This window comes from Dama dama, chromosome 7 (assembly GCF_033118175.1).
Source record: "Dama dama isolate Ldn47 chromosome 7, ASM3311817v1, whole genome shotgun sequence".
Lineage (NCBI taxonomy): Eukaryota > Metazoa > Chordata > Mammalia > Artiodactyla > Cervidae > Dama > Dama dama.
Genome location: NC_083687.1, coordinates 50,814,884 through 50,839,415, shown reverse-complemented (window position 1 = coordinate 50,839,415; position 24,532 = coordinate 50,814,884). Strand labels below are relative to the sequence as shown.

Here is a 24,532-nt window from a genome sequence, read left to right as displayed (position 1 = left end):
TTCCCGTGAGTGCATGCTAAGTCACTTCAGTTGTGTCCGACTGTTTGCGACTCAGTGGACTGTATAGGCCACCAGGCTCCTCTGTCCATGGGATTCTCCAGGCAAGAATACCAGAGTGGGTTGCCATTCCCTTCTCCAGGGGAATCTTCCCAACCCAGGGATCAAACTTGCATCTCATGCATGTCTTGTGTCTCCTGCATTGGCAGGCTGGTTCTTCACCGCTAGCCCACCTGGGAAGTCCCCTTTCCTGTGACCGTGACCTAATTCTCTCCTCTGCCAGGTGGCCGCAGGGTTGACAGGTGACCGATTGGGTTTCAGAGGGCCCTGGAACTACACAGAGTGTTTCTCATGTTGGGAAAGACGTGTTCAGTTTTTCTCAAGTTTTAAGATTTATTGCCTCCCCCTAAAGTGTTGCAAATTTATTTATTTGCTATTTATTTGACTCAGAAAGTAGTCTTTTGGTGTCATCAGCTAATCTGTCCTTAGCAGATTTGATCACGGAAAAGGCGAGACTGCCTGTAACGCTCCATGTCTGTTTTTCTCCGGCGTCTTTGCAGGACTGGACGTCAGATGGGTGGACTGCTACTTCCCCTTCACTCATCCCTCCTTCGAGATGGAGATCAACTTCCACGGGGAATGGCTGGAGGTTCTGGGCTGCGGGGTGATGGAGCAGCAGCTGGTAAACTCAGGTACGGGAGGACCCAGCGTGTGGGCACAGGCTCTCCTGGGGGTCCTGTTCCCAGGGAGCCCCACGCGCGTGCTGTCTGCGTCCGCATCTGCACCCCCCTGCAGGGCTCGCCGCCCGGCCTCTGTGCTGGCTTCGCCCTCCGGACTTTGCGCTGCGCTCTGGGAGAGCACCATCTCTCTCGCCTAATTTTGCAGTGGCTTCTTGGTCTTGGAGCTCTTCCTTGTCAGCTCCGGGTGTTGGGTTTGCACTTACGATGTCGTGTTTGTTGGTCTGCTGCTTTGGAATCGCCCACAAGCCTTTGAGGCGTGTCCCACGAGAGCTGCCTGTCTTCCAGACTATTTAGGAACAAAGCCAGCCTGTTGTCCCTTTTTTTGTTCCCACTGCGTTTGGAACTGTGCCCCCGGCTCAGCAGATGTTTCGTAAGTGCTGAGAACACAGTGTAAGACATGGAGGCCTGTCGTGTCTGCTGGTTTGTCCTCGACCCTCACTGTTGGCTGGACCACCCGATGCAGGGGGAGTGGAAAATGGGGGTGCTGATGAAATTCTCCCTGGACTATAGGAACTTGAGAAGGATCTTTCCAGCTCTTTGTAGGACCATTGTTTCATGAAAATGATTATTTCTAGGAATTCTCCAGGGGTCCAATGGTTAGGACTCTTTGCTCTCACTGCCAAGAGCCTCGGGTCAGGGAACTAGGATCTCAGAAGCCACAAGGTCCAACCTCCCCCACCCCACCCCCCAAAAAAATTATTTCTAAACTTAATTTCAGAGCTGTGAGTTTTTTTTTTTTTACGTCACAGTCAGAATTTAAGTTTAAAAGTACTTTATCACGTTGTGAGTCCTCCAGGGGAAGCTGGCTAAGATTGGGCATCAGGGTAGGAGGGTCCCTGTGTGAGCAGGAGGAGGAGGAGGGGGGCTGATGCTGATGGTCTCCACCGCCCCCCAGACCCCCTCCCCATGTAGAAGGACATGCCCTCTGTGGCCGGGGAGTGAGGCGGCTCTGGCTCAGGCTGGTCACGGGCCTCCTGCGGCAGCAGACCGGAGGGGAGCGGTCCCTCTTGGGGACTCAGAACTGAGGATGGACCTTGGGTTAAGGTCCAGGGGTGAGAGAATGAGGGTGGAGGGAGACAGGAGACGGGGAGTCGGCGCTGCCTGCCCTGGGCTCAGAGCCAGCCAGCTCCAGGGTTCCTCTCCACTCAGCCCAGCAAGGCCCACGGGAGAGCCCAGCTCGGGCCACACGCTTCTCGGACGGTTCTCCAACGTTTGAAGGTCATTCGTGGAGAAGAGGGAGCAGAGAGGTGGCAGAGGAGGGCCTGTGGGTGAACGCGGGGAGGCGGGGCCGAGTGTCTGGGGCGGCAGGAGTGCTGTCCAGACCGCTGTGTCTTCGTCAGCACCTTGTCTAACCCCGCCAGTCTCCGTCTGTCAGAGTTAAAAGGAGCGCAGAGACGCCGCCCTCCAAGTTTCTTTCTGATGGTTCGAGGAGGCGAGCTGAGCACAGGCTCTGGCACGTAGCCAGTAAAGGTGCGTCTCTGACATTATTAAACAGGTTTTGTTGTTTTGTTTTTCCAAATGGTGAGAGCCACTTATTATCAGAGAGCCCCCTAAGTTGGAAATGTTTAAACAGAGGCTGTCCATCGTGGCATAGAGACAGCTTCTGGTCAGGTAGAACTCGATTTCCTCCGTGACCTTAGTATCCGTGATGCTAGATGGAGTGAATAACTTTAGAGGGAGGAAGATTGAGGGCAGTAAGAAACACGAGAATCAAAGATACGCGTCTTAATAGAAAGCACAGGACACTGGGAGCAGACATGTGAGCCGTAATCTCTTCTTGAGCAGGAACTCACTTCAAAAAACAAAGCAAGGTGCCTTTGTTTTGCTCTGTTTATTAGACAAAAGATTTGCTGGACCCTAGGCTTCCTCCCGGGGCACCTGGTGTCCGGGCAGCGCTCAGAGCGCAGATCAGGGGGGTTGGTCTCAGATCAGCTGCCGCTTCCTGAGTCGTCCCCGCCTCGCGCGCGGCCAGTGTCCTCCAGAGGTTCTGATGAGGCTTATTCGCACAGTAATTGGCTGAATATAGTCCCTGAAACAGGTTCCCAAGTCATTATTGCACATTAATGGTGCTGCTTTTCTGCAATTAGATCAGCCCTGTCAGGTAGTCCTTGGAGGACACGGCGAAGTAGAAAAAGAAAAGAAAAAGAAGAAGACCCCTGAGATGCGCGTGTGTCTGATAGAGGCACAGGGTGGTGGGAGGGGCTTCCGGTTGTTGGGAAATGTCCACATAGAATTTAAATACCTTGTGAGAGAGAGAGAGAGACTAAAGAAGAGGAAGAAGAGGTGCTTTCATAAAAGAAATTCTGTGTGGGCTTTTCTGTTTGCACTTGAAGCTGTCATGCCGGAGTTCTGCTCCGCGCTGTCAGACTGGCATCTGTTTTGACGTCTGTAGTCATAATCCTTAAACTGCGTGCCAGGCGGTCACTAACCGCAGACGGCATGTGCACGTACCGCCAGCTTTGTTTTCTGAGTTCCCGTGGCGCAGCAGAGGGCTGGCTGGCTCTGGTCACATTGCCTCCCCTCACTTGGCCATTCTTATTGCCTTTCCTCCTGCATTTCCCACCGCCAGCCCCCCTCCCCCCTGCCCCCGCACCCCACTGACTTTTAAAAATAGAAGTTCCAAGCGATGTTAAAGTCAGTCATTATAGTCTCCATCTTCATGGTTCTTAGAGTTGTTCAGTCGCTAAACCTTGTCTGACTCTTTGCAGCCCCATGGACTGGAGCACGCTAGGCCTCCCTGTCCTTCATTATCTCCTGGAGCTTGCTCAAACCCATGTCCATCGAGTCAGTGATGCCATCCAACCATCTCATCCTCTGTCGTCCCCTTCTCCTCCTGCCTTCAGTCTTTGCCAGCATCAGGATCTTTTTCAATGAATCAGCTCTTCGTATTAGGTGGCCAAAGTATTGGAGCTTCAGCTTCAGCATCAGTCCTTCCAATTTATATTCAGGGTTGATTTCCTTTAGGATGGACTGGTTTGATCTTGCAGTCCAGGGGACTCTCAAGAGTCTTCTCCAACACCACAGTTCAACAGCATCAATTCTTCAGCGCTTGGCCTTCTTTATGGTCCAACTTTTGTATCCGTACATGACTACTAGGAAGACCACAGCTTTGACTATACAGAGCTTTGTTGGCAAAGTGATGTCTCTGCTTTTTAATACGCTGTCCAGGTTGGTCATAGCTTTCCTTGAGGTGCTGCTTAATGCTGAAATACGTGGTGACCGAAGAGGTTGACGGGGCAGTGACACGAGCAGGTGTCGGCTGAGCCCCGACTGTGTGCCAGCAGCTCACGAAATGCCCTGGAGGCTTGCTTCCGTTTGACCTTGCCAGCAAAGCTCTGGGTGGATGCTGTTACTCTCCCTCTTCTGGAGCCTCCGAAAGGTGATCAGGCTTGAACGGCTGGCAGCACCCCTTGCCCAGATCTTTCGGACAACAGTCAGTCACTATATCTGCTACCTGAGTAGTAAATTGTATGATTTTGAAGTGGCTAGAAGTCCTTCCAAGTAAATGATTCTGCTGCACATGGAATGAAGAGCTGGAACCAACAGAAACAACAGCAAACAAAGCTGTTTGTTCTGTGGTTATTTATCACCCTTGCCGTGGGGCCCTGCCTCCATGTGGGTTATCTCTGTGATCAAGTGCATTTAATTAAATGCAAAAGATTAGACCACTAATTTGAACAGGCAGTGAAAACACTTAATGACACATCTAAGTTGACTGTGGCGTGTGTGTGTTTCTGTGCACAGAACAGGATAAGCCTCTTCCGGATAGCTGAGAGAATTTTATTTCTTCTCCCTTAAGTTACGGCGCCTTTAGCTTTGCTCTCCAACCGCTGAGATCTGGTAATTGTGATGTGGGCGGCGACTGCTGTCCTGATGACTTGATTGTTTTTACCTTGAGGAGATGTTTTGAAGACAGCAGTGAGTCATGTCTCCAAATTCTACACACTTATCTCCCTTTGGGCTGACTCAGGCCGCTGTCTTTCCAGGTACTATACGGATCAGGAAGACAGGAAACATCACTGGGCGACCGTGGGTTGTCATCATGCCTGGAAGGAATTTACCGTTTATTGAAAAATTTAGAAGATTGTACACAGGCCAAGGAGGAGAAAAGGCTCCATCCTGGGAAATAACTTTTTAGAAAACGGAACCACTTTCTTTACCTCTTCATTAAAATTTAAAACTTGACTCTTTGGGGAAAAAAACCTTATAAATATGCACATGAATGGTTTCTAGTTTTAAACAATCATTCTTTTGTTCATTTGTTTGTCAAATGTCTCTTGAATTACTTCTAAGGCTGTAGAAAAGCAAAAAAACATCGTCCTGGCCGTTGAAAACAACGCAGCACACCCAGACATAAACATAATTGGTTAGAGTGCCACGTGGCGCGTGTCTGTAACAGAGGTGCAGTGGGCAGAGCTGGGGAAGACGGGGCCAAGCCCTCGTCCTGGTTACACGCAGGGCAGAAGGTGGCCTCCACTCACTTTGGGCTGCTCTGCAGTGTGGCGTGAGCATCCCAGCGTAAGGAAGCTTCCTGCTCACAGGGGGTCATGTCCTTGATCTTTGCCTGGACGTGCAGGTGACACAGCTGATGCTGCTGATGCTGCTGTCGCTGTCTAGGTGAGACCCTGTTTTCCGTCTGTCCCTCTCCCTGGCGACAGCCTCTAAGCTCCTGCACACGGCTGTATCGCGCAGTGTCACTGATCTAAGCTGGTGAGCTCCCAGGTGGCGCAGATCAAGACCGTCCCGGCCCGTGTCAGATGCGAGCGGATGTGCCGCCGTGTCTCCTGCATCGGCAGGCGGATTCTCAGCCACTGGACCACCAGGGAAGTCCGATGTCCACATTGTTTTGATCCCTTTGGTGTTGTAGTAACTTTAGAAATCGGGACGTGTGAGTCCGACTTTGTTATTCCTCTGTTCATTCTTTACTCTTTGCCGTGACGTGCTCAAGTCTCCCTAATTAAAAAATTATTTTTTCCTTAAAGTCATCCTTTACTGAAAGACTTCCTTCTGATACTTTATCTGCCCCGCCCTCGTCTCTGTTTCTCTGTCTGCTAGTCCTTTGCTGTATCAGCCAGTCCAGGTTCCGTCACTCAGCTGAAGAGTTGGGACACCATACAGGTTGGAGCCCCCATGTGTCCCCTCCCTGTTAGCACTTCCCCCGCCCCATGAGCATTCACTGTTCTGAATTTTGTGTTGTTCCCTTGATTTTCTATGCATCTCGTAAACAAGTGAACTTTCCCCGGCTTTTGTGCTTTAACACGGGAATCACGCTGCCTGTCCTTTCCTGCAGCTCTCCACAAGGACTGTAGTTCTCCATGCGGTGCTGTGAGGCTCATCTCTGTTGTCCTCTGTGGAGTTTCAGCTCATTCATTTGGCGCTGCTCAAGTTCTAGTGGGTGAATGTGCCATAGTTTACTCATCCGTTCTTTAAGGGACATTTGACTGTTTACAATTTTTGTTTTTTTTTTCTGCTTCAAATGCTACTTGTGCGCGTTTTTTTGTATATCTTGCATGTATAGGACTAAGAGTTTCTTAGAGTTATGTTTTATGTAGCCGTGGAATTGCTGAGTCAGCACTTCTGAACATCTTGTGTGTGTGCCAAGTCGCTCCAGCAGTGCCCTGCTCTTTGCAACCCCATGGACTGTAGGCCGCCAGACTCCTCTGTCCATGGGACTCTCCAGACAAGAATCCTGGAGTGGGTGGCTGTGTCCTCCTGGGGGTCTTCCGGGCCCAGGAATTGAGCCTGTGTCTCCCTGCAGCTCCTACGTCGCGGGCACTTTCTTTACCGCTGAGCCACCAGGAAAGCCCTCAGTGCCTTAGCTTTGCCGGTGTCTCCAGGTGGTTTGCAGAGGAGTTGGGCCGATTTCCACAGACGTTCCCGTTGGTCCACGGCCTCTCTAGCATCTGACTTCGTTCAGCTTATTTGGCCAGGCTGGTGAGTTCATAATAGTCTCACTGTCGCCTCATTTACATGCAACTGCCATTGATGTGGATCACATTTTAATATATTTATTTGACACACACAGTTTTCCTTTTGCTCATTTTGGGTGGGGCTCATTTTTCTCTTTGTTTTTAATTGATTGGTAGGAATTCATTTATTTTGAAGGCTAATTACTTGTCACTTTTATACATTACAATTATATTCTCTAGGTTGTGGCTTTTCTTTCTTTCTTTAAGTTGCTCTCTCATAAATGGAATATCTGTAGTTTTTACCTGAGTAGCTTTAGGTTTCTTTCTATAACATCATTCTCCCAAAAAGTCACTTCGTCAGGGAATGTGAGTGGGTGTGAGCTGACAGGTTCTGTAAAGGTAACCCTTGTGCTTGTCATGCTTGATGCCAGTGGTTTAAGTCTCTGATATTATTGCTGTATCATTCATATTTTCCATGTGGGGGTTCTGAATACTGAGTGACATTCAAGCATCTTCCTTCTCTCTCCTAATGCTGCCAGGCTTGGTCCCGCCCTCTGTGACAGTTCTGGCATTTGGAAGGCAGATTCTGGGACGCCTTGTTGGACTAGGAGACACAGCTCGGAGCTTGCTTGAGCGCCCCAGTTATACCATTTGCACAGAATTTGATTTGTTTCCTTGTATGTTTTGCAGTTCCTCCTGATCCTGCTTAGAATCCATGCCATCCTTCCAATATTTCTACTATTGTAACAAAAGCAAATATTTTGGTAGCTTGATTCAAGCTGTAGTTTGTATATATGTTTCTGATGTTTTTGCAGCTGTAGTATATGTTACATACCATCTGTGGCATCATTTCCATCCATAGGAGACTTCTGAAAAGCAGAGATTCTGCCCTGTGTCTTATTTTCATCATCTAAGGTCTTGGATATTTAGCAGATATAAAGCAGTTGTCCTACCATCAGTGCGGACTTTTCAACCATTTTGAGGCCGTGCTGTGTACTGTGCTGGAAATCTTGGGCCAGGCCTGAGGGTCTCAGTTTCTTCATCTGTAAAATAAGGGTCTTAGATGATATAACCTCCAGATTTCCTTTCAGCTCTTGGATCCCATTATTTGGTTTCCTAAACAAGCCAGCTGGCTTCCCTAGTGGCTCAGTTGGTAAAGAATCTGCCTGCGATGCAGGAGACCCAGATTCGATCCCTGGGATGGGAAGATCCCCTGGAGGAGGAAATGGCAACCCACTCCAGTACTCTTGCCTGGAGAATCTCATGGACAGAGGAGCCGGGCAGGCTACAGTCGATGGGATTGCAAAGAGTCAGACACGACTGTGCGACTCACTTTAATAACTTTGACCGTGAAACAAGCCTGAGATGTGTGGTATTAATACAGCGCACAGGGCAATGTGTTTTGTTTTAAAACACCACGTGGAAAACTGCACCGAAGGACTGATAATTTCAAACTGTGGTGTTGGAGAAGACTCTTGAGAGTCCCTTGGACAGCAAGGAGATCAAACCAGACCATTTAAAGGAAATCAACCCTGAATATTCACTAGAAGGACCGATACTGAACTTGAAGCTTTAATATTTTGGCTACCTGATGCCAAGAGCCGACTCACTGGAAAAGACCCTGATGCTGGGAAAGATTGAAGGCAAAAGGAGAAGGAGGTGACAGAGGATGAAATGGTTAGATGGCATCACCCACTCAATGAACATGAGTTTGAGCAGACTCCGGGAGATAATGAAGGACAGGGAAGCCTGGTGCACTGCGGTCCGTGGGGTCGCAAAGAGTCGGACAGAACTTAGTGACTAAACAACAAGAATTGAAAATTGCATAGCACTGGCTTTTGGTATCTCTGGTTGGTTAATCAGGTCTCTTCCCCAGACCCCTTAAAGAAACTCTCTAAGACTGTCAAAAAAATTTTAAGAAGGATGCTCATCTAATTGAATTTTATTTAAACTATTTATGAGCCCCTTGCTTCCTAGAGTCGCTGCGGCTTTGCACGCAGGCAGTGATGTGCTGCTACTCGACGGCGCAGTTTTATTTTCTCCCCTGCAAAGAGGCAATTTGGAAGTTTAGGAATTATTTATGGCACCGTGGGGATAAACACAATCTGCTACGTTAGTTTTTTCAAGATTCGTTTCTGCATTTTAGGCTGGAAGCAGTGTCTTCGTGCAGCAGCCATACTGTCATGCCCGTGGATAAAAGGAAGAAGTGACATCGTTAGGCAAAATAGGTTCTCAAATTGTGTTTTTAATGGACGTAATTCAGGAGTTGGCCAAGTGTAGCATCTCTCAGATCGTGTGACTTAGGAGGCTCATATTATTAGGGGTTTCATGGGAAAAAGGGGGAAAAGGACATGGCAACCCACTCCAGGCCTCTAACCTGGGAAACTCCATGGGCGGAGGAGTCTGGCCGGCTACAGTCCATGGATGTGCAAAGAGCTGGACACGACTGAGCGGCTGAACAACAAAACACAGGAAAAAGAAGACTCGATACCCAGCGAAGTGTGGGACGGAGTGAGCTGGAAAAGCCGTGTGTCTAGTGGAGAGTGTCTCTGAGCTGGGCGAGTGAGCGGAGCCCAGGCCTACGGGACTCAGAGTCCTGCCAGGAGAAGGTCCCTTCTGTCAGGCGCGTCCCCAGGACACCTGGAGCGATGCTTGTCCATCGGCTGCTGGGTTGACCGTGAACCAGGAGGCCTGCAGCCGTGTAGTTTGGGGCAGTAATGACAAAGCACAGTAACATAATGCTTCTTCAGCTTTACCTTGAGGGGTGCCTTCAATGTGAAGGGAAGCAGCCAATATCAACATTCATAATTTAGCACATTCACTTGATATTTCAGGCTATTTGTCTACACAGTCCTAGAAATGGAGGATTTGTGGGTTTTGAAGGCATTAGGAGGGGAAAGCTCTCAAAACCCATTATTGGATGCTTCCAGGTATTAGATCAGCCTGTCCCTTCTCCGTCTGCTCCTTCAACACATGTTTGTGAAGTATCGGCCTGGCAGGCGCCACGCAAGGGGCCGCAGACACAGGGGTTTCCGCCTCCGAGGGGTGCCCCGTCCAGTGGTGGGGACGGAGCTGTGTGGCAGGTCGCGAGCTGTGTCCCTGGGGCTGTGATGACAGTCGGAGGAGGGGAGGTTCCTCGAGAGACAGGCAAGGCTTCCCCAGGGCCGTGATGCCGGCCCTGAGCCGGGAAGGGGAGCAGGCTCCGTGATGGCGCAGGGAGGAGGGCATCTTCCCGGGCAAAGAGCGGGGCGTGTGCAGGACACGCAGGGCGGGCAACCGCACTGCAGGTTCTGTAGAGACAGATGAGCGCGGAGCGCTGGGAGAACCCGGGCTGGGGTCACGTGGAGGCCAAGGTCCGCCCTGGAAGGGCGCGGAGGGCAAGACAAGGACCTTCCACCTCACCTTGGGGGAGCACGCGATTGAAAGATTGAATTGCTGTGGAGAGTGAGTCCAAGAAATGCAGCTTCAGCGGCAGGAGACGGTGCACAGTCTAGACGGAGTGTGACAGCGCCAGGGGGAGGGAGGGGCCCTTCCTCCAGGCAGCGGGTCTGGGGGTCCCCTCCGGGTCCGTGCGCCCAGGGCCCGACCTCGGTGTGCTGCAGAGGCACCCTCTCGGGGGCAGGGTCCTGCGTGCAGCTTTCCCAGGCTTCATCGACACCCAGACCTCCGGGGTGCTCACCAGTGTCCCCCCCAGAGCACCGCAGGGGTTCCAGGGCTCACTCTCGCCCCCCACCTCCCCTGCTTTGGTACCTTCAGTTACCGTAGTAACCAGCATAGCTCCTCTCTGCATCTTGGAGGTTTGAAGAGGAGGCCGATCTCCTTGGAGGTTAAAAAGCTGACATCTTACTCCTGTTTTAGAGAGAGCTCTTCTGGATGCTGTCAGCCACCAGCCCTACGGAGCCTGGATTCCCTCCGAGTGGACACACACGCGCTAGGGGCTCCAGACAGCGGCTCAGGCTCTCCTTGGCGGGCCTCCCCGGGTCCTCCCTGCACCCGGGGCTGTCTGCTTCCCGACGAGGAGCAGCATGACCACGTGCAGGAGGGGGTCCGCGGGGTCCTGGGGTACGGAGGCCTGTGCCTCCGAGGCCAGACCTGAAGGGGTCCTTGGGCTCATCCTTTCTCCAGGTCTGTGGCCCTGTCACTGGTTCGCGCCATCAGGGCCTGTCCTTCTTGGCTGTGGCTGGTGATTTCCGTGCCGGTCGTGGAGGGGCCTGGGCGGGAGCGTCTCGTTGGTTGCATGTCCCTCCTGGGTCCTGTCTTGGTGGTGCTGGAAGAGTAGCGTGGGGAGGACCCGGGGGAGCAGAAAAGAATCCTTCTTCTGGGGCCTCCTGGCTGTGGCCGACTCTTCCCTCGACCACTACGGGGAGGGTGTACGTGTCCCTGCAGAAAATACCGGGAGCTTCAGACCAGACAGAGGGACCTTCACTGACAAATCCATTCATCCCTTACCACCCCTGAGTCCCAGGGCCTGAGTTAGAAGATGAGAATACCAGCATGCACCGCACTGGTCTGGGACGGAGAACAGATGAGTCCATGGGTGTAACGTGCTCAGCCTGGTGTCTTGGGCTCAGTTGCTCAGTCACGTCCGACTCTTTGCGACCCATGGACTGTAGTCCCCCAGGCTCCTCTGTCCATGGGATTCTCCAGGCAAGAACGCTGGAGTAGGTAGTCATTCCCTCCTCCAGGGGATCTTCCTGACCCAGGGATTGAACCCGTGTCTCCTGCACTGGCAGGCAGATTCTTTACCCACTGAGCCGCCTGGGAAGCCCCTGCTGCGTGTCTGGTGTTCGGTAAATGATCAAAAAGTGTTAGATTGTTTCTTCTCTTACCTTAAGCCTTTCATCTTTCGGAGAGTAGTTAAGTTGGAAATGATTCCAGGCGTCATTCACTCCGTGCAGCTCCTGAAGTTGCCCATTGGCATCTGCAGCCGCTTGTGTAAGGGCAGTTTCTTTTTGGGGTGGGTGCAGAGGAAGACACCAGATGCTCCCAGGCCTCCGTGACTTGGCAAGGTTAGGGACCGCTGGTGTCATCTGGTCCCCTGACCTTGCCCAGGAGGGCTGAGGCTCATGTGATGAGGCGGTTTGAGGAGTGTGCGGTAGAGAACCAGACGCAAGTCTGCGTGAGGATCCGGACCCATTCATGACTAATAACGCTGTCGCCCTGAGGACCTTATTCAGACAAGCAAAATTCATTAGGTGAAGGCGCTTGTTCCCCAGGTGGGCAAAGCATTCATCACTAGTTTTTTGAGGAAAGGGTGAGGGAGGCAGGGAGCACCTGTTGGGAAGCTAGATACTTGGCAAGTGTAGATGGATAAGACAGTGCCTCTGGCTTCGAAGAGTGAGCGGTCTAATGAGGGGTCCAGTCCCAAGCAGACCCCGAACCAGGAGGGTCATTAGGCCGGGGACGGGGGGTTGGCAGCCAGGGCTGTCGGGGGTCCCATACCCTGCAGAGCTGCCGTCTGACCTTGATGCTGAAGGCTGCCCAGGACTCTGCCAGGACATTGACAGGTCAGGCCTTCTTGCAGAGGGCGGCAGGGCACGGGGCTTCTGAAGGGGGGGATCTCTGAGGACAGCCCTGCAGTGTGATTGGGGGGAAGGTGTGGGTGGTGGGTCCAGAGGGGTCCGGGGGCGATGGCCTTGCCTTACGGGTTAGGGAGCGTGTGCTTCAGGCTGGGATCACTCGGCCAGGGGACGTCCTTGGGGGGTGAGGGGAAGACGAGCAGGAGACAACCGTCCATCTACGACATGAGCTTATTTCCAGGTTGCTTCCCCGCTTGTGTGTGCCTCTGTCTGTGTGTAGCCTCCCTTCTGCTGACTTCACTTTTTTTTTTTTCTTCCCTTTTTCTATTTGGATCCTTGTTTCTTTTTGGTTTTTTTTCTGGCCACGCCTTGAGGCTTGTGGGATCTTAGTTCCCTGAGCAGGGATTGAACCCGGGCCCCGGGTAGTGGAAGCGCTGAGTTGCCACACTGGACCAGCAGGGGATTCCCAGGTTCTCCCAGTGTTTAATGCAGATGCAAATGGATGTTCTTTTTCTTTCATGCTTAATCAAGGTGGCGTACTATACTATATTTTTTTACATCTTTTTTTTCTCCATGTCAGTAACCTTCTGGAGGTCTCTGTATGTTGGAGAGTCTGTCTCCACCACGTGTGTGAGCCATACTGTATTTACCCGGTGTTCCCAGTGCTAAGCTGAAGGCTTTCTGTGTTGTTTCTGAGCTTGCCGTCCATGGCGGTGTTTCAGTGAATCCCCGTGGACGCGTCGCGTTCCGTGTGCCAGTCTCTCTGCGGGATCCGTCTCTAGAAGCGGATGTGGGGCTCCTCTGGGGGTCCAGGGGTTTCCAGGGTGGACGTGGACTTGTTCGAGCCGTCACTCCACGGGTCTTCTTGGGCTGCCTCTCCGACCGTTTCTGTGCTTTTCTGAAAAGCTCCCAGGGATTCTCTGCGAAGGTGGTTGGGACACTCCCCTCACTTTGCTCGCCGCAGCTCCCCTTCAGGAGGGCCTTGGGACGAGCTTTGCTCCCCAACAGTCACGGCGTATTTTCAGTGTGATTGGAGGTGCCATCAGAACTTTCTGGGTCATGCTGTTCCTAGATCTGCATTCAGAGTTTACTTTCATTCTGAGCTTTTTGTCTATTTCCTAGAAAAGTTACTCTTGGATTAATTTACATATAAAAGTCCTGTGTTTTCATCTTGTTTTTATCCTGCCACTTCAGGTATGGTGAAATAAATGAAAATATCTTCAGATGTTGACTGCTAAGGCTTTATTACCAGAGGCAGCCTCATTATGTTTGTGGAAATCCGGTGTGCTTTGAAGGAATTAATCTAGCCCACTCGCAATCTGTATGTGTTTACATAGAATGAACAAACATTACATTGCGTTTCATGAAAATTCAATTATTCCTGTCTCCGCAAAACACGCTCTGCTTCGTATTTAATTCTCAAGGAAGTCAGTGTGATGATTCTTGAACTGTCATAAGAATTGGGGCTCTCGAGCTCCCCGTTTTCTTTTATAATCTGTGGAGAAATGGCTAGCGGGCCCTCGTCATCCTGCAACCCTGACCCTGTGTTTGGGGGTGTGGACCACTTCTGTCTCCATGGTATCGGGCTCCTATGAGCTACGCATTCCTGCTAGATTGTTCTTAGAATTAAGAGAAGCCAAGTGAAGGCTGACACTGTCCACGATTAATGCAGTGGAGTCCACTGTATGTGGAATTTATTTGGCGTCTGCGTGATGGTTATTCAGCTTGCCAGTTTCTCCCTGAGACCCTAAGCTCCTTGAGGGTAGGAACCACTGTGCGTCGGTCCTGGTTAGCGTCTGCAGCGTCACAGGGTCGAGCAGATGCGCTGCAGGGTTTCGGCGGGCACAGGCGTCTGTGATGGAATCAGGGCGGTGCCGCTCAGGTCGAGGGCCCAGGGGCCCGGCGTCCCTGAGGCGCAGGCACGGGGGGGTGCAGGATCGGAAACGGAATGGTTGGGAGGGTAGACAGGGCCACGGGGCTGACGGGGACGCTGGGGCTTCCCACACAGGCCCCGCGGAGAGCTCGGTGGCCCCTCAGGTCCTTCCTGACCGGCCCTGGCTGCCCCCCCGGCCCCCACTCGCCCCACTCTCCCCTGCAGACGCCCCTGCAGGAAGCCCCGAGGTGCCGCACGCACTGTCCAGGCCCCTGGCACTCGCGTGGCCTCTGGGCAGAGGTCGGGTCGCGCTGTGCCCCCACCTAGTGGTTGTTTCTTTACCTCTTGGTCTCCCTGCTTCACACACGCCGCACCTTCAGCAGGTTCTCAGCAGACTTTTGGGCCCCCCTGGTGGCTCAGACGGTAAAGAATCCACCTGCAGTGCTGAAAACCCGGGCTCGATCCCTGGGTCGGGAAGATCCCCTGGAGGAGGAAATGGCAACCCACTGCAGTATCCTTGCCTGGAAAATCCCATGGATGGAGGAGCCTGCAGGGCTACAGTCCAGGGGGTCACAGAGAGTCAGACACGACTGAGTGAGTGACACTTCAGTAGTTATCAATGCGTGGATGCAGGAGCGCATTTTGGTGCAGATTCTCCACGTCTGGACTGAAAGGTGGATTGGACAGAGCGGGGATGGGAGGCAGTGAGTTGGCTGGGAGTGTCTTCCAGTCCCCTCGGAGAGAAATGTGAGAGTGTGAATTACATCTGCGGCAGCAGAAATCCAGGGAGGAAATGGATTCTGGAGGCTGGAGGAAGCAGAGCTGACGGCCTGAGACGCACGAAGGAGACGGCATCACGCAGAGCAGGGGAGCCGGGGGAAGCCGCAGAGGAGGCAGGCGCCAGATGTGCCCCGCATCACGTCGCCCCCCCGTTCTTGTGGGCGATGGGGAGGCCCTTCTGTGTAGGTGTGGTTGAAAATCATCTTATCTAAGGGTCAACTGCCTTGGTTTCAGAAACTATGACCAAAGATTCTACAGCAGAGTAAATTGTGGGATGCTGAAGCATCCTTTGCCTAATTATTTGATTATTTACATTTATTCATAACAGTTCTACAAAGGCTCCGAGAGATAATAGTGACTTTTATAGAAAGAGATGCATCTAGTTAAAAATCCGAGGGAGAAGAAGGCAAAAGAAAACAAGAATAGGAAAATGAGAAAGCTGGGCTAGGGTTGGGACCAAGAAACACACGTTTGTCTCCATTTCTGTCAGTTCAGTTCAGTTCAGTTGCTCAGTCGTGCCCGACTCTTTGCGACCCCATGAGTCGCAGCACACCAGGCCTCCCTGTCCATCACCAACTCCCGGAGTTTACTCAAGCTCATGTCCATCGAGTCAGTGATGCCATCCAGCCATCTCATCCTCTGTCGTCCCCTTCTTCTCCTGCCCCCAATCCCTCCCAGCATCAGGGTCTTTTCCAGTGAGTCAACTCTTCGCATGAGGTGGCCAAAGTATTGGAGTTTCGGCTTCAGCATGAGTCCTTCCAATGAACACCCGGGACTGATCTCCTTTAGGATGGACTGGTTGGAGCTCCTTGCAGTCCAAGGGACCCTCAAGAGTCTTCTCCAACACCACAATTCAAAAGCATCAATTCTTCTGTGCTCAGCTTTCTTTATAGTCCAACTCCCACATCCATACACGATCACTGGGAAAACCATAGCCTTGACTAGATGGACCTTTGTTGGCAAAGTAATGTCTCTGCTTTTTAATATGCTGTCTAGGTTGGTCATAACTTTCCTTCCAAGGAGTAAGCGTCTTTTAATTTTATGGCCGCAATCACCATCTGCAGTGATTTTGGAGCCCAAAAAAATAAAGTCTGACACTGTTTCCACTGTTTCCTCATCTATCTGCCATGAAGTGATGGTACCAGATGCCATGATCTTAGTTTTCTGAATGTTGAGCTTTAAACCAACTTTTCCACTCTCCTCTTTCACTTTCATCAAGAGGCTTTTTAGTTCCTCTTCACTTTCTACCATAAGGGTGGTGTCATCTGCATATCTGAGGTTATTGATATTTCTCCCGGCAGTCTTGATTCCAGATTGTGCTTCTTCCAGCCCAGGGTTTATCATGATGTACTCTGCACATAAGTTAAATAAGCAGGCTGACAATATACAGCCTTGATGTACTCCTTTTCCTATTTGGAACCAGTTTGTTGTTCCATTGCTTTAAGGAGACATAAATCTGGCTCTCGCTGCCTAATGGTGAAAGGAAAGTGGGAAACACAGTTAATTAACACAGTCTATAGTATAATATCTGCGAGACAAAAGCTGACCCCCCCACCCCCACCCGCCTTTTTTTAGGGAAAGCACAATGTTCTGGGCACAGTGAGCTTTGAGAAAATACCCCCACACCTGTGAGGCATGACGTCTTTAACACAGTTGAATTTCATGGTGTGTGTTTTTGTTTTTTTTACATCGCTTGGTCTTTTTTCCTACTGGTGTGATATGATTTGCTCTGCTTAACATATAATGAAGTTAATTGTGAAAGATCTCTCTAACCCAAATCCACAGATTACTTCCAAATTCCCTTTTCTGTCTTACCAGTTGGTCACTTGACAAGTCTGCACTGGCACGCCCCGCTATGCAGGGCATGTCCCCCGGGACCCAGGGGGTACACGTGTGTGGGAATTCCCCGAGGAGCTCATAGTCCCAGTGGGCAGCCTAGCTGTAAATACACGGAAAGTGTGTTCTAGGCCGTAGGCTGAGACCTTTGAGGATGTCTGTCAGTTCAGTTGATGAGAGGCTGGTGTGGGCTGGGGGACACCAAAGGGGGTCTGGGCAGAAGGAGTGATTAGCTTGTGATAGCCTCGATGTTTTTATTGTTTAGTTTATGCACTAAATTGGGAATTGAGTCATCAGTTGATTCTTTCAGCACATTTTGAGTTTCGGTACAGTCTCTAGAAACATCACGTTTGCCAGTTTGTTTTTGGCATAGAAGTGTGCCTGTTAGCTCAGTCACTGCCGTTTGGGGTTACCAAGGACGCCCTCCGTTACACGGCTGCCTGGACACCGTCTTCTGCCATCTCTCCTAAATGGTACGCCAAGCATCCTTATGTCCTAGTTTCCATCCTTCTATTTCAAGTGGTTGGTCCTGTTCTGAAAGCACAAACACTTGTTTTTCGAGAGATGATCTTTTAACAGTTAGGTCTTCGTTGTTATAATCTCTTCATAATCTTTGGTTTTCGGCACTTGGAGGGTGAAGTCCTGCTGGGCTCTGGTCCCGGCTGCCCCTCTGCCCCCACATAGCCCGTCCCCGTGGCCCCTGGTGTTCCTGCTTCCCCGCCTCTCAGTTCTCCCACGTGCCCTTTCTTCTGCTGGGACCAGCCTGGCCTAGCAGAGGACCCCATGGGCCATACCTGAAGCACCTGTGTACTTACTGGCCCTCGGGAGCATCCGTGTCACCATGGCAACGGACCGATGGTGACCGTGTCCCTGACTCAGCCCTTCCCCAAGGCTGTGGGCACTGGGAGGACACGGCCCAGCACCCCCAGCCTCTCATGGTGCCTGCTTGGAGCCAGATCACAAATACTTTAGAGGGGTGGTGTCCTCGAGAGGGTCCCTTCTCCGGTCTTCCCTGGAGACTCTCTTGGTTAGTGCTTATTCGTTATTTGTTCCTTACTCTGCACATGGTTTCCAAGCAGCCTTTTGATTTTAAATCTCTGCAGAAGATTCCAAAAAGCCACTCCAAAGGTGACACAAGTCTCTATTTGTTGCCTTTCAAAATATATACACATTGGGTACCCAGGGAAGGTTTTTGAAGCTTGGGTACGTGCTGGTCTCTGGGGAGCCAGCAGGGAGGGCCCCGCGGTGAGGGTGGTAGTTGAGGAACGTCTGATGTGGTTTACAGAGCAGTTTCAAAGTGGAGTGATGGAGGCGATCTCAGAAATACTAGGCAGCGGAGCCGTAGAAGCACAGAACGCTCCTTTCATTGGCCTGAAATCAGAATGTCTCCCCCTCCAGCTCCCTGTTGGTGTTCATTACCCTGAATGTTCTATGTCACGGAGGTTCGGTCTGTAAACTGCTGCTTTCTAATCTCATTGCTCTCAATTATAAGGCGTTGAAAAAGCGGAAAACCGGGGGTGACACGTGGGACAGAGACCTTCACCCTCAGCATCCAGAGACGGGGGTGGCTGTGGTCTCAGCGCTGACCAATGGGCTGCCTGGCTCCGGGGGGTCCTTGGGCACCTCTGTGTCCTCATCCGTCAGGGGAAGAGCCTCAGAGGACATTTAGGGCTGTTCACAGTCTCAGCTTTGTTCATTGAGCAAATGTCTATCGTGCCAGCCACTGTCCCAGGCCCTCGGGGCACTGCAGAGCACAGCCCAGCCAGCCCTCCGGCCCCGCCATGGCCCGTGTGCCGGGCATTTGAAGGTGGGGTTGGCCCTAGCTCCTGTGTGTGACGGGAGGGCCCCCGGGCAGCAGGGCTGGAGAGCCGGCCCTGGCCTGCGATGACCGGTAGACACCCCACCCCTGGGCCGCGGGGCCACCTCTCACGGCCGGAAGCAAGGGCCAGCGGCGAGGACTGGGTGGCCCTCGTCCCGCTCCCTGCCCTGTCCGTCCCCGTGTCCCGGCCAGCATTCTGACTCACAGCACGGGAGACGGGGAGGCAGAGGTGGCCCCCTCGCCTTGGCCCGAGTCTTCCTGCCGCTGGTTTAAGCTCCCGTCGTGACACCCCAAGGGCTCCGGGATCCCCCACCCCCTGCCCTACAGACTGCGAACACCCGCTTTGCCAGCTGGCCTTGAGCCACCGTCCTCGCCCTTCCCTCCCTGCGCCCGTGGTCACGGGGGTGGGCGCGAGCCCCCTTCCCCCGGCCGCTCACAGCTCCGGGCTCCCCTTTGCCGGCCGGTGTCCCCCGCCAGGCGTGGCCGCGCCGTCACAGTCGGCTCGACGGCTGTCTCTGACGCTCGGGCCCTGGAGCCGCCTCCCCCTGCACTGTCCGCAGCATCCGGGGCAGGGCTGGCCACCATGTGCGGCTCCTCTGCAGCTCCCCGGACTCCCGGAACGTTCCAGACCCGCAGGGCTGGTTGCGGAGTGCACTGTGACTGGTTCTCCTGCCGTATTTCCCGGAGTTTACCTTCTGGTATCATTTGAGGATTTTGTGTTTAACCTTCTAGATCTGAGCTCCTTGACAGCAGGGCCTGTGTGTGTGTTTTTTATTTATTTTTTAGTCCCTTGAAGCACCCGGTTCCTGGATGTGATGAAAATTTAATGACCTGAAATAAACAGAATCGAATTCTTGGAGAGTTGGATTTGAGAGGTGGAAATAAGCCTATGGTTTTCCTTCCTGTCTCTCTGGGAGGGGGTGGAAACCGAGTCAAAGAAAAACTTAAAACACTCGTGCGTGGACGTCTCAGCGAAGAGCGGACACTGTGGGGTGTCGCCAAGAGCAGTGGAAGAACGCCGTGGTTGTCAGGGCTTCCAGGCCTCTCCCTCCAGGTACGGGTGTCTCCAGCCTCTTGCGCCCGTCTGCTCTGCAGACTGAGCTCGGCCTGCTGAAGGCTCCCCGACGCTGACGGCATCTGCTCCGGCGCCAGCGGAGCCCCCGAGTCACGACGGAGAGAGCCTCAGGTGCTCTGCCGTGGCCTCCCTGTGGCTGTCGAGGGTCCTCTGCCTGCGGCCGCCCTGTACGGGCCGCTCAGCCCCAGGCACGGCTCGTGCATCTGCGCCCACCCCCGGACCCCGGGGCCCTTCCCTCGGCCCTGGTTCGGCCCGACTCAGCCCCTCCCCACTCCTTGGGCCTGTCTGGGTGTAATCCTTCCTGAGCGTGGTGAAGGAGGGCTGCCCGCGCTGGGGAGGGCTTTGCCCTGCTGTGTCTGCGGCTGTGCAGGGAGCCCAGGCAGGCAAAGCCAGCCTTCCTGCCCGGGGTCCTGGAGCCCCGCCCTCTGGGCAGGGAGCACTCTCTCTCTGATGCCCGGGGTCCTGGATCCCTGACCTCTGGGCAGGGAGCACTCTCTGACTGATCGGACCACCGCCCTCCGCAGTCTGAAATGCACAGAAACTCACAAATGCAGAGAGCTGGATGCAATCTGAATTTCTCCCCTCTCCCAAATAACTGCTAATAATTGTGAGTTACCGGCAGCATACCGTGGGGATCTTCTTTTCCACATGGGGATCACGCCTGTCAGCCTGGGACAGTTCTGTGACCCACCAGGTCTGCTGAAGCTGCTGCTCCACCCAGAGCCTGCCAACGGGGGACATTTTCACCATGTCTTCTGCCTAGTCAGAATGTCTGTGGTTTCTTATTCCTGAGAATGGCAGGGAGTAAAGGATTATTTATTTCCCTTGGTATTTTTCATTTTAAGAATCAACACGGGCAGATTTATAGTGTTCGCAAACATGCTGGTAGCAGTTTGATTGAGGGAAGAATGAAATTTCGCTCAGGCAAGCGCACATTTATCTGCTGTGGGGAGAAGCGCCATGCCTCTATAAATGGCACAGTTCTACCCCGAAGATAAATTTTAACAGAGGCGCTGGTTGTGGCTTTTATTCTTTTGTTCCCTCAGCTGCGTTAGATTAAAAATTAAAGGATCGCATATATTAATTTGACTGAATGGAATCGTTGAGCTGGACGTGTTGCTTTGTAAAACTCCTGCATTGACTGCTCCACACGTGAAGGCTCACGGAACCGCTGGAAACGGGTCCATGAGAGCCGCCTGCAGGGATGCGCGCCGCCTCTGCAGGCTGTCATCTGAGCTGTTCCTCAGACCCGCTTTGCTTTCAGGAAGAAGAAATCAGTTCTCTGTGTTTCTGGAAACCATGGCTCTTGGACACTTCAGAAGCAAATTTGAATTTAGGCAAGCTAATTAACCTTTAGCTCAGAACGCTGGTCTTTTCACAGCTGTTTTTAGATAGAGACAGTTGCTAGTGGTTGCCTCCAACTTACTTCAGATTCTTTCTCTCTAAAAAACCGGTCTATGCTTTTTAATTTGACCGCCCGGTATTCTGAAATGTTGCTTTTGTATCTGATCTTTTCCTATCGCTGTAACTACAGTTTTATTTGAACTTGTCCTTCTTTTGTGCTTTTGGTTTGCGGTGACCCGGCTGGCTTTTGGGGCAGGAGAGTGAGGGGGAAGCGCCCAGTGTTTGCTGCCCATGCCAGCAGGCCCGGAGCTGGCTGTCTGGGCACGACTCACGTGCATCTGTACCCGCTGGGCCTCAGGCGTGGAGTGATGGGAGAGTCCAGACCACTTCATTTTCTTCTGACTTTTGAAGATTTTTCTTTTTATTAAAGTTTATTCACTGTGTAGTTTAGGGGTCAGAGAGCTGAACCAGGATGAGGACAACCCCCAGCATCTCCACCCTCTGCCTCTCCGCACAGCGTCCCCGCTTCCTCCCTCGGAGGCAGCCAGGTTCCTGATCTGCTCCATCTCCAAGTAACACACCCACGTTGCTACTTCTTGATTTCTTCCCACTTTAGACTCTCTTTTAACTGTCTGGTATGGAATAAGAGGATTTAGCCCTCTCTGCCCCACCCTGCTGATGGCTCAGAAGGTAGAGAATCACCCTGCCATGCTGTCAACCCAGGTTGGATTGCTGGGTCAGGAAGATCCCCTGGAGGAGAGCGTGGCAAACCCACTCTGGTGTTCCTGCCTGGAGAGTCCCAGGGACAGAGGAGCCTGAGTGACCAACACTTTCACTTTTCAGTGTCAGAACAGATGCTCGTCCAGTCTCCCAGAGGTCCCCGTAGTTGGAATGTGGCGGGGCTAGGCCAGTGCTCTGCAGTGGGCGATTGTGACGCGCTAAATGCCGTCCACAGGTGCAGTAGCAAACTAGGATTCTCTTCTCTCTCCTACACAGCTTTTTCTGCAGTTGTCTTTGCTTATTTCTCTATATTTTTGTTGTCCTTTAGACGCTAAGTCGTGTCTGACTCTTTGTGACCCCAAGGACTATACCCCACCAGGCTCCTCTGTCCATGTGACTTCCCTGGCAAGAATACTGGAGTGGGTTGCCATTTCCTTCTCCAGGGGATCTTCCCTCCCCAGGGAGTGAACCTGGGTCTCCTGCATTGCCAGCAGATCCTTTACTGTCGAAGCCACTAGAGAGAGTGAGGCTAGCGGTAAAAACCTACAGTCACCAAACATCAGAGCTGGAAGGGACCGGAAGGGGCATCTTATCCGTTCTTGGCAGAGAGGCAGGGATATTCTCAACCCAGGACTTCCGGGTGATGTCAAACACATCAGGGTAAACTCTTTCAAGAGCTACAGTGTCATGGAAACCCTCGGGTCAGCAGCATAAAAGCTGATGCTTTTCTAAGTGGTATTTCTCATCCTGCAGTGCATTTCAAAATAGAAATCTTAAACTGTGAGACAGTGCACATCTGTAGTACAGAGTTAACTCAATATTTCAGAGCATGCCAATTAGATCTTTTCTTCCCCCTGGCTGGTAACAGGAAAAAAAATTAGCCATATAATGAAAGGAGAATTTGTTTGATGGTAAAGTGAGGTTGTATCTTATGATAACCAAATTCCCTTTTATAGTCTCCTCAAACGTTTCATAGTTAAAGAGAGAACTATTTAAGGATAATCTATAACATTACAGAAATAATACTTATTTTGTAAAATACAGTTTGACCAGGAATCTTCAAATCAGTTTCAAAGGGGGCCACTTCACTCATAAAACATAATCACGCAATCATAAATACTAGAGTTTGATCTTTCAGCTTTTTCCTATCGCAGATTCCCCGTGTGATCCATAAACCATTTCATTTCCACACAATTAGCAAGTTACTTACACTTTTGTCTGAGTGGACTGCCCAGGATGCTGCAGGGGCTTCCTGGTCTTGGACAAATGGACAGGAGAAGAGTAGTGAGGAAAGCGGGGAGGGACCCCGGGGAGGAGGGACCCCTGGGGAGGAGGGACCCCTGGGGAGGAGGGACCCCTGGGAGGAGGGACCCCTGGGGAGGAGGAACCCCTGGGAGGAGGGACCCCTGGGGAGGAGGGACCCCTGAGAGGAGGGACCCCTGGGGAGGAGGGACCCCTGAGAGGAGGGACCCCTGGGGAGGAGGGACCCCTGGGAGGAGGGACCCCTGGGAGGAGGGTGTCCTGTGCACAGGCCGTGGCTCTCTTAGAAGGGCAGAGTTCAGGGTTTCTGTCTCTGGAATTTGTGTCTGTGGTTACAGATGTAGATGCACATTGGTCGTGGTATCTCGTAACCCCCTCTCCAGCTAGTGTGACAGGGAAAATGTGAAAAATACATCTTCCTGACCGTCTCAGTTTGCTGGAGTCTAGTCATTCTGAGGCTCCTTCTCAAGTGGCACCGTGCTAAAGAACCCGCCTGCCAATGCATGAGATGCAGAAGATGCAGGTTAGATCCCAGGGTCGAGAAGATTCCCCTGGAGGAGGAAATGGCAGCCCACTCCAGTGTTCTTGCCTGGAGCATCCCATGGACAGAGGAGCCTGACAGGAGTCCACGGGGCTGCAAAGACTCAGACATGATTGGGCACAGCACAGCCATGTTGAGTCGGATGGGATTTGGGTCCTTGGAGAGAGCCAGAGACTGACGTAAGCCCTCGACATGGTGGTCTCAGTGGAGCCTGTCCTCCGCCATTGCCACCTGCAGTCTGACTGCTCCTGGGGGCGCTGGGGGGCAGCCCTGTAGTCAGGGCCCCCCGTCCTCCCCCTCCCTGGGCTCCCCCGTCCTCCCCCACCCTGGCCCCCCCCCGTCCTCACCCCCCCGTGGCCCCCCGTCCTCCCCCACCCTGGATCCCCCCATCCTCCCCCTCATGGCCCCCCGTCCTCACCCCTCATGGGCCCCCCTGTCCTCACCCACCCTGGGCACCCCTGTCCTCACCCCCCAAGGCCCCCCCGTCCTCCCCCACCCTGGGCCCCCCATCCTCACCCCCCATGGGCCCCCCTGTCCTCACCTGCCCTGGTCCCCCCAGTCCTCCCCCTCCCTGGGTCCCCCCGCCCTCACCCCCACGGGCCCACGAGGCCCCGTCCTGGCCCGGCTGCACCCCTGCTCCCCGTCTCCCAGACTCTGCTCTGTGCACCCCCCACATCAGCTGGACAGACTCGGGGGTGATGAGAGGCTGATCCTGCCCTTGTCCTTCTCCCTCGACCACTGCTCAGGCCCACAGAAGCCCTTCTGCGCGCACGGCGGGTCAGGACCAGTGCTGGCGGCCCACGGCCATGCAGCCGCTCCCATCCGCCGGGTTCTGAACGCCTGGTGTCCTCGCGGTGGGTTTCCGTCAGGGACACTGACTCAGTTCAGGGCTGAACTGACGATGTCCTTGAAAAAACTAAAGGCGATGGAAAAATAGGTGCTCTTGGCTTCTAAGGAGAGGAGATATAGAAGCTGAACAGAGCTTTCATAATTTCGGCTTTTATTGAAGCCGAACAGCTTGGGAATTGGATTCTGCTGTATTCTTCAGCATAGTTCACTGGTGAGCCTGGTGGGCTTAGGATTCCAGGGGCCTGGGTTCTGGCTTCACCACTTGGCAGT

General features: G+C 52.7%; 1 protein-coding gene across 6 annotated transcripts in view; it reads left to right on the top strand.

The window, feature by feature from the left end:
• Window positions 1-24,532, top strand: part of FARS2 (phenylalanyl-tRNA synthetase 2, mitochondrial) — a 295,539-nt gene that overhangs the window by 83,391 nt on the left and 187,616 nt on the right. For 5 of the 6 annotated variants that reach the window (XR_009693658.1, XM_061147686.1, XM_061147687.1 and 2 more), the window contains one exon: window positions 558-689. The exons of the other annotated variant lie outside the window; for it this stretch is intronic. Coding sequence is in view for 4 of the 5 variants with exons in the window: in XM_061147686.1 (XP_061003669.1) it covers window positions 558-689 (132 nt within the window). In the remaining variant the exon portion in view is untranslated. The remainder of the gene's footprint in view (window positions 1-557; window positions 690-24,532) is intronic. 6 annotated transcript variants of the gene reach the window in all.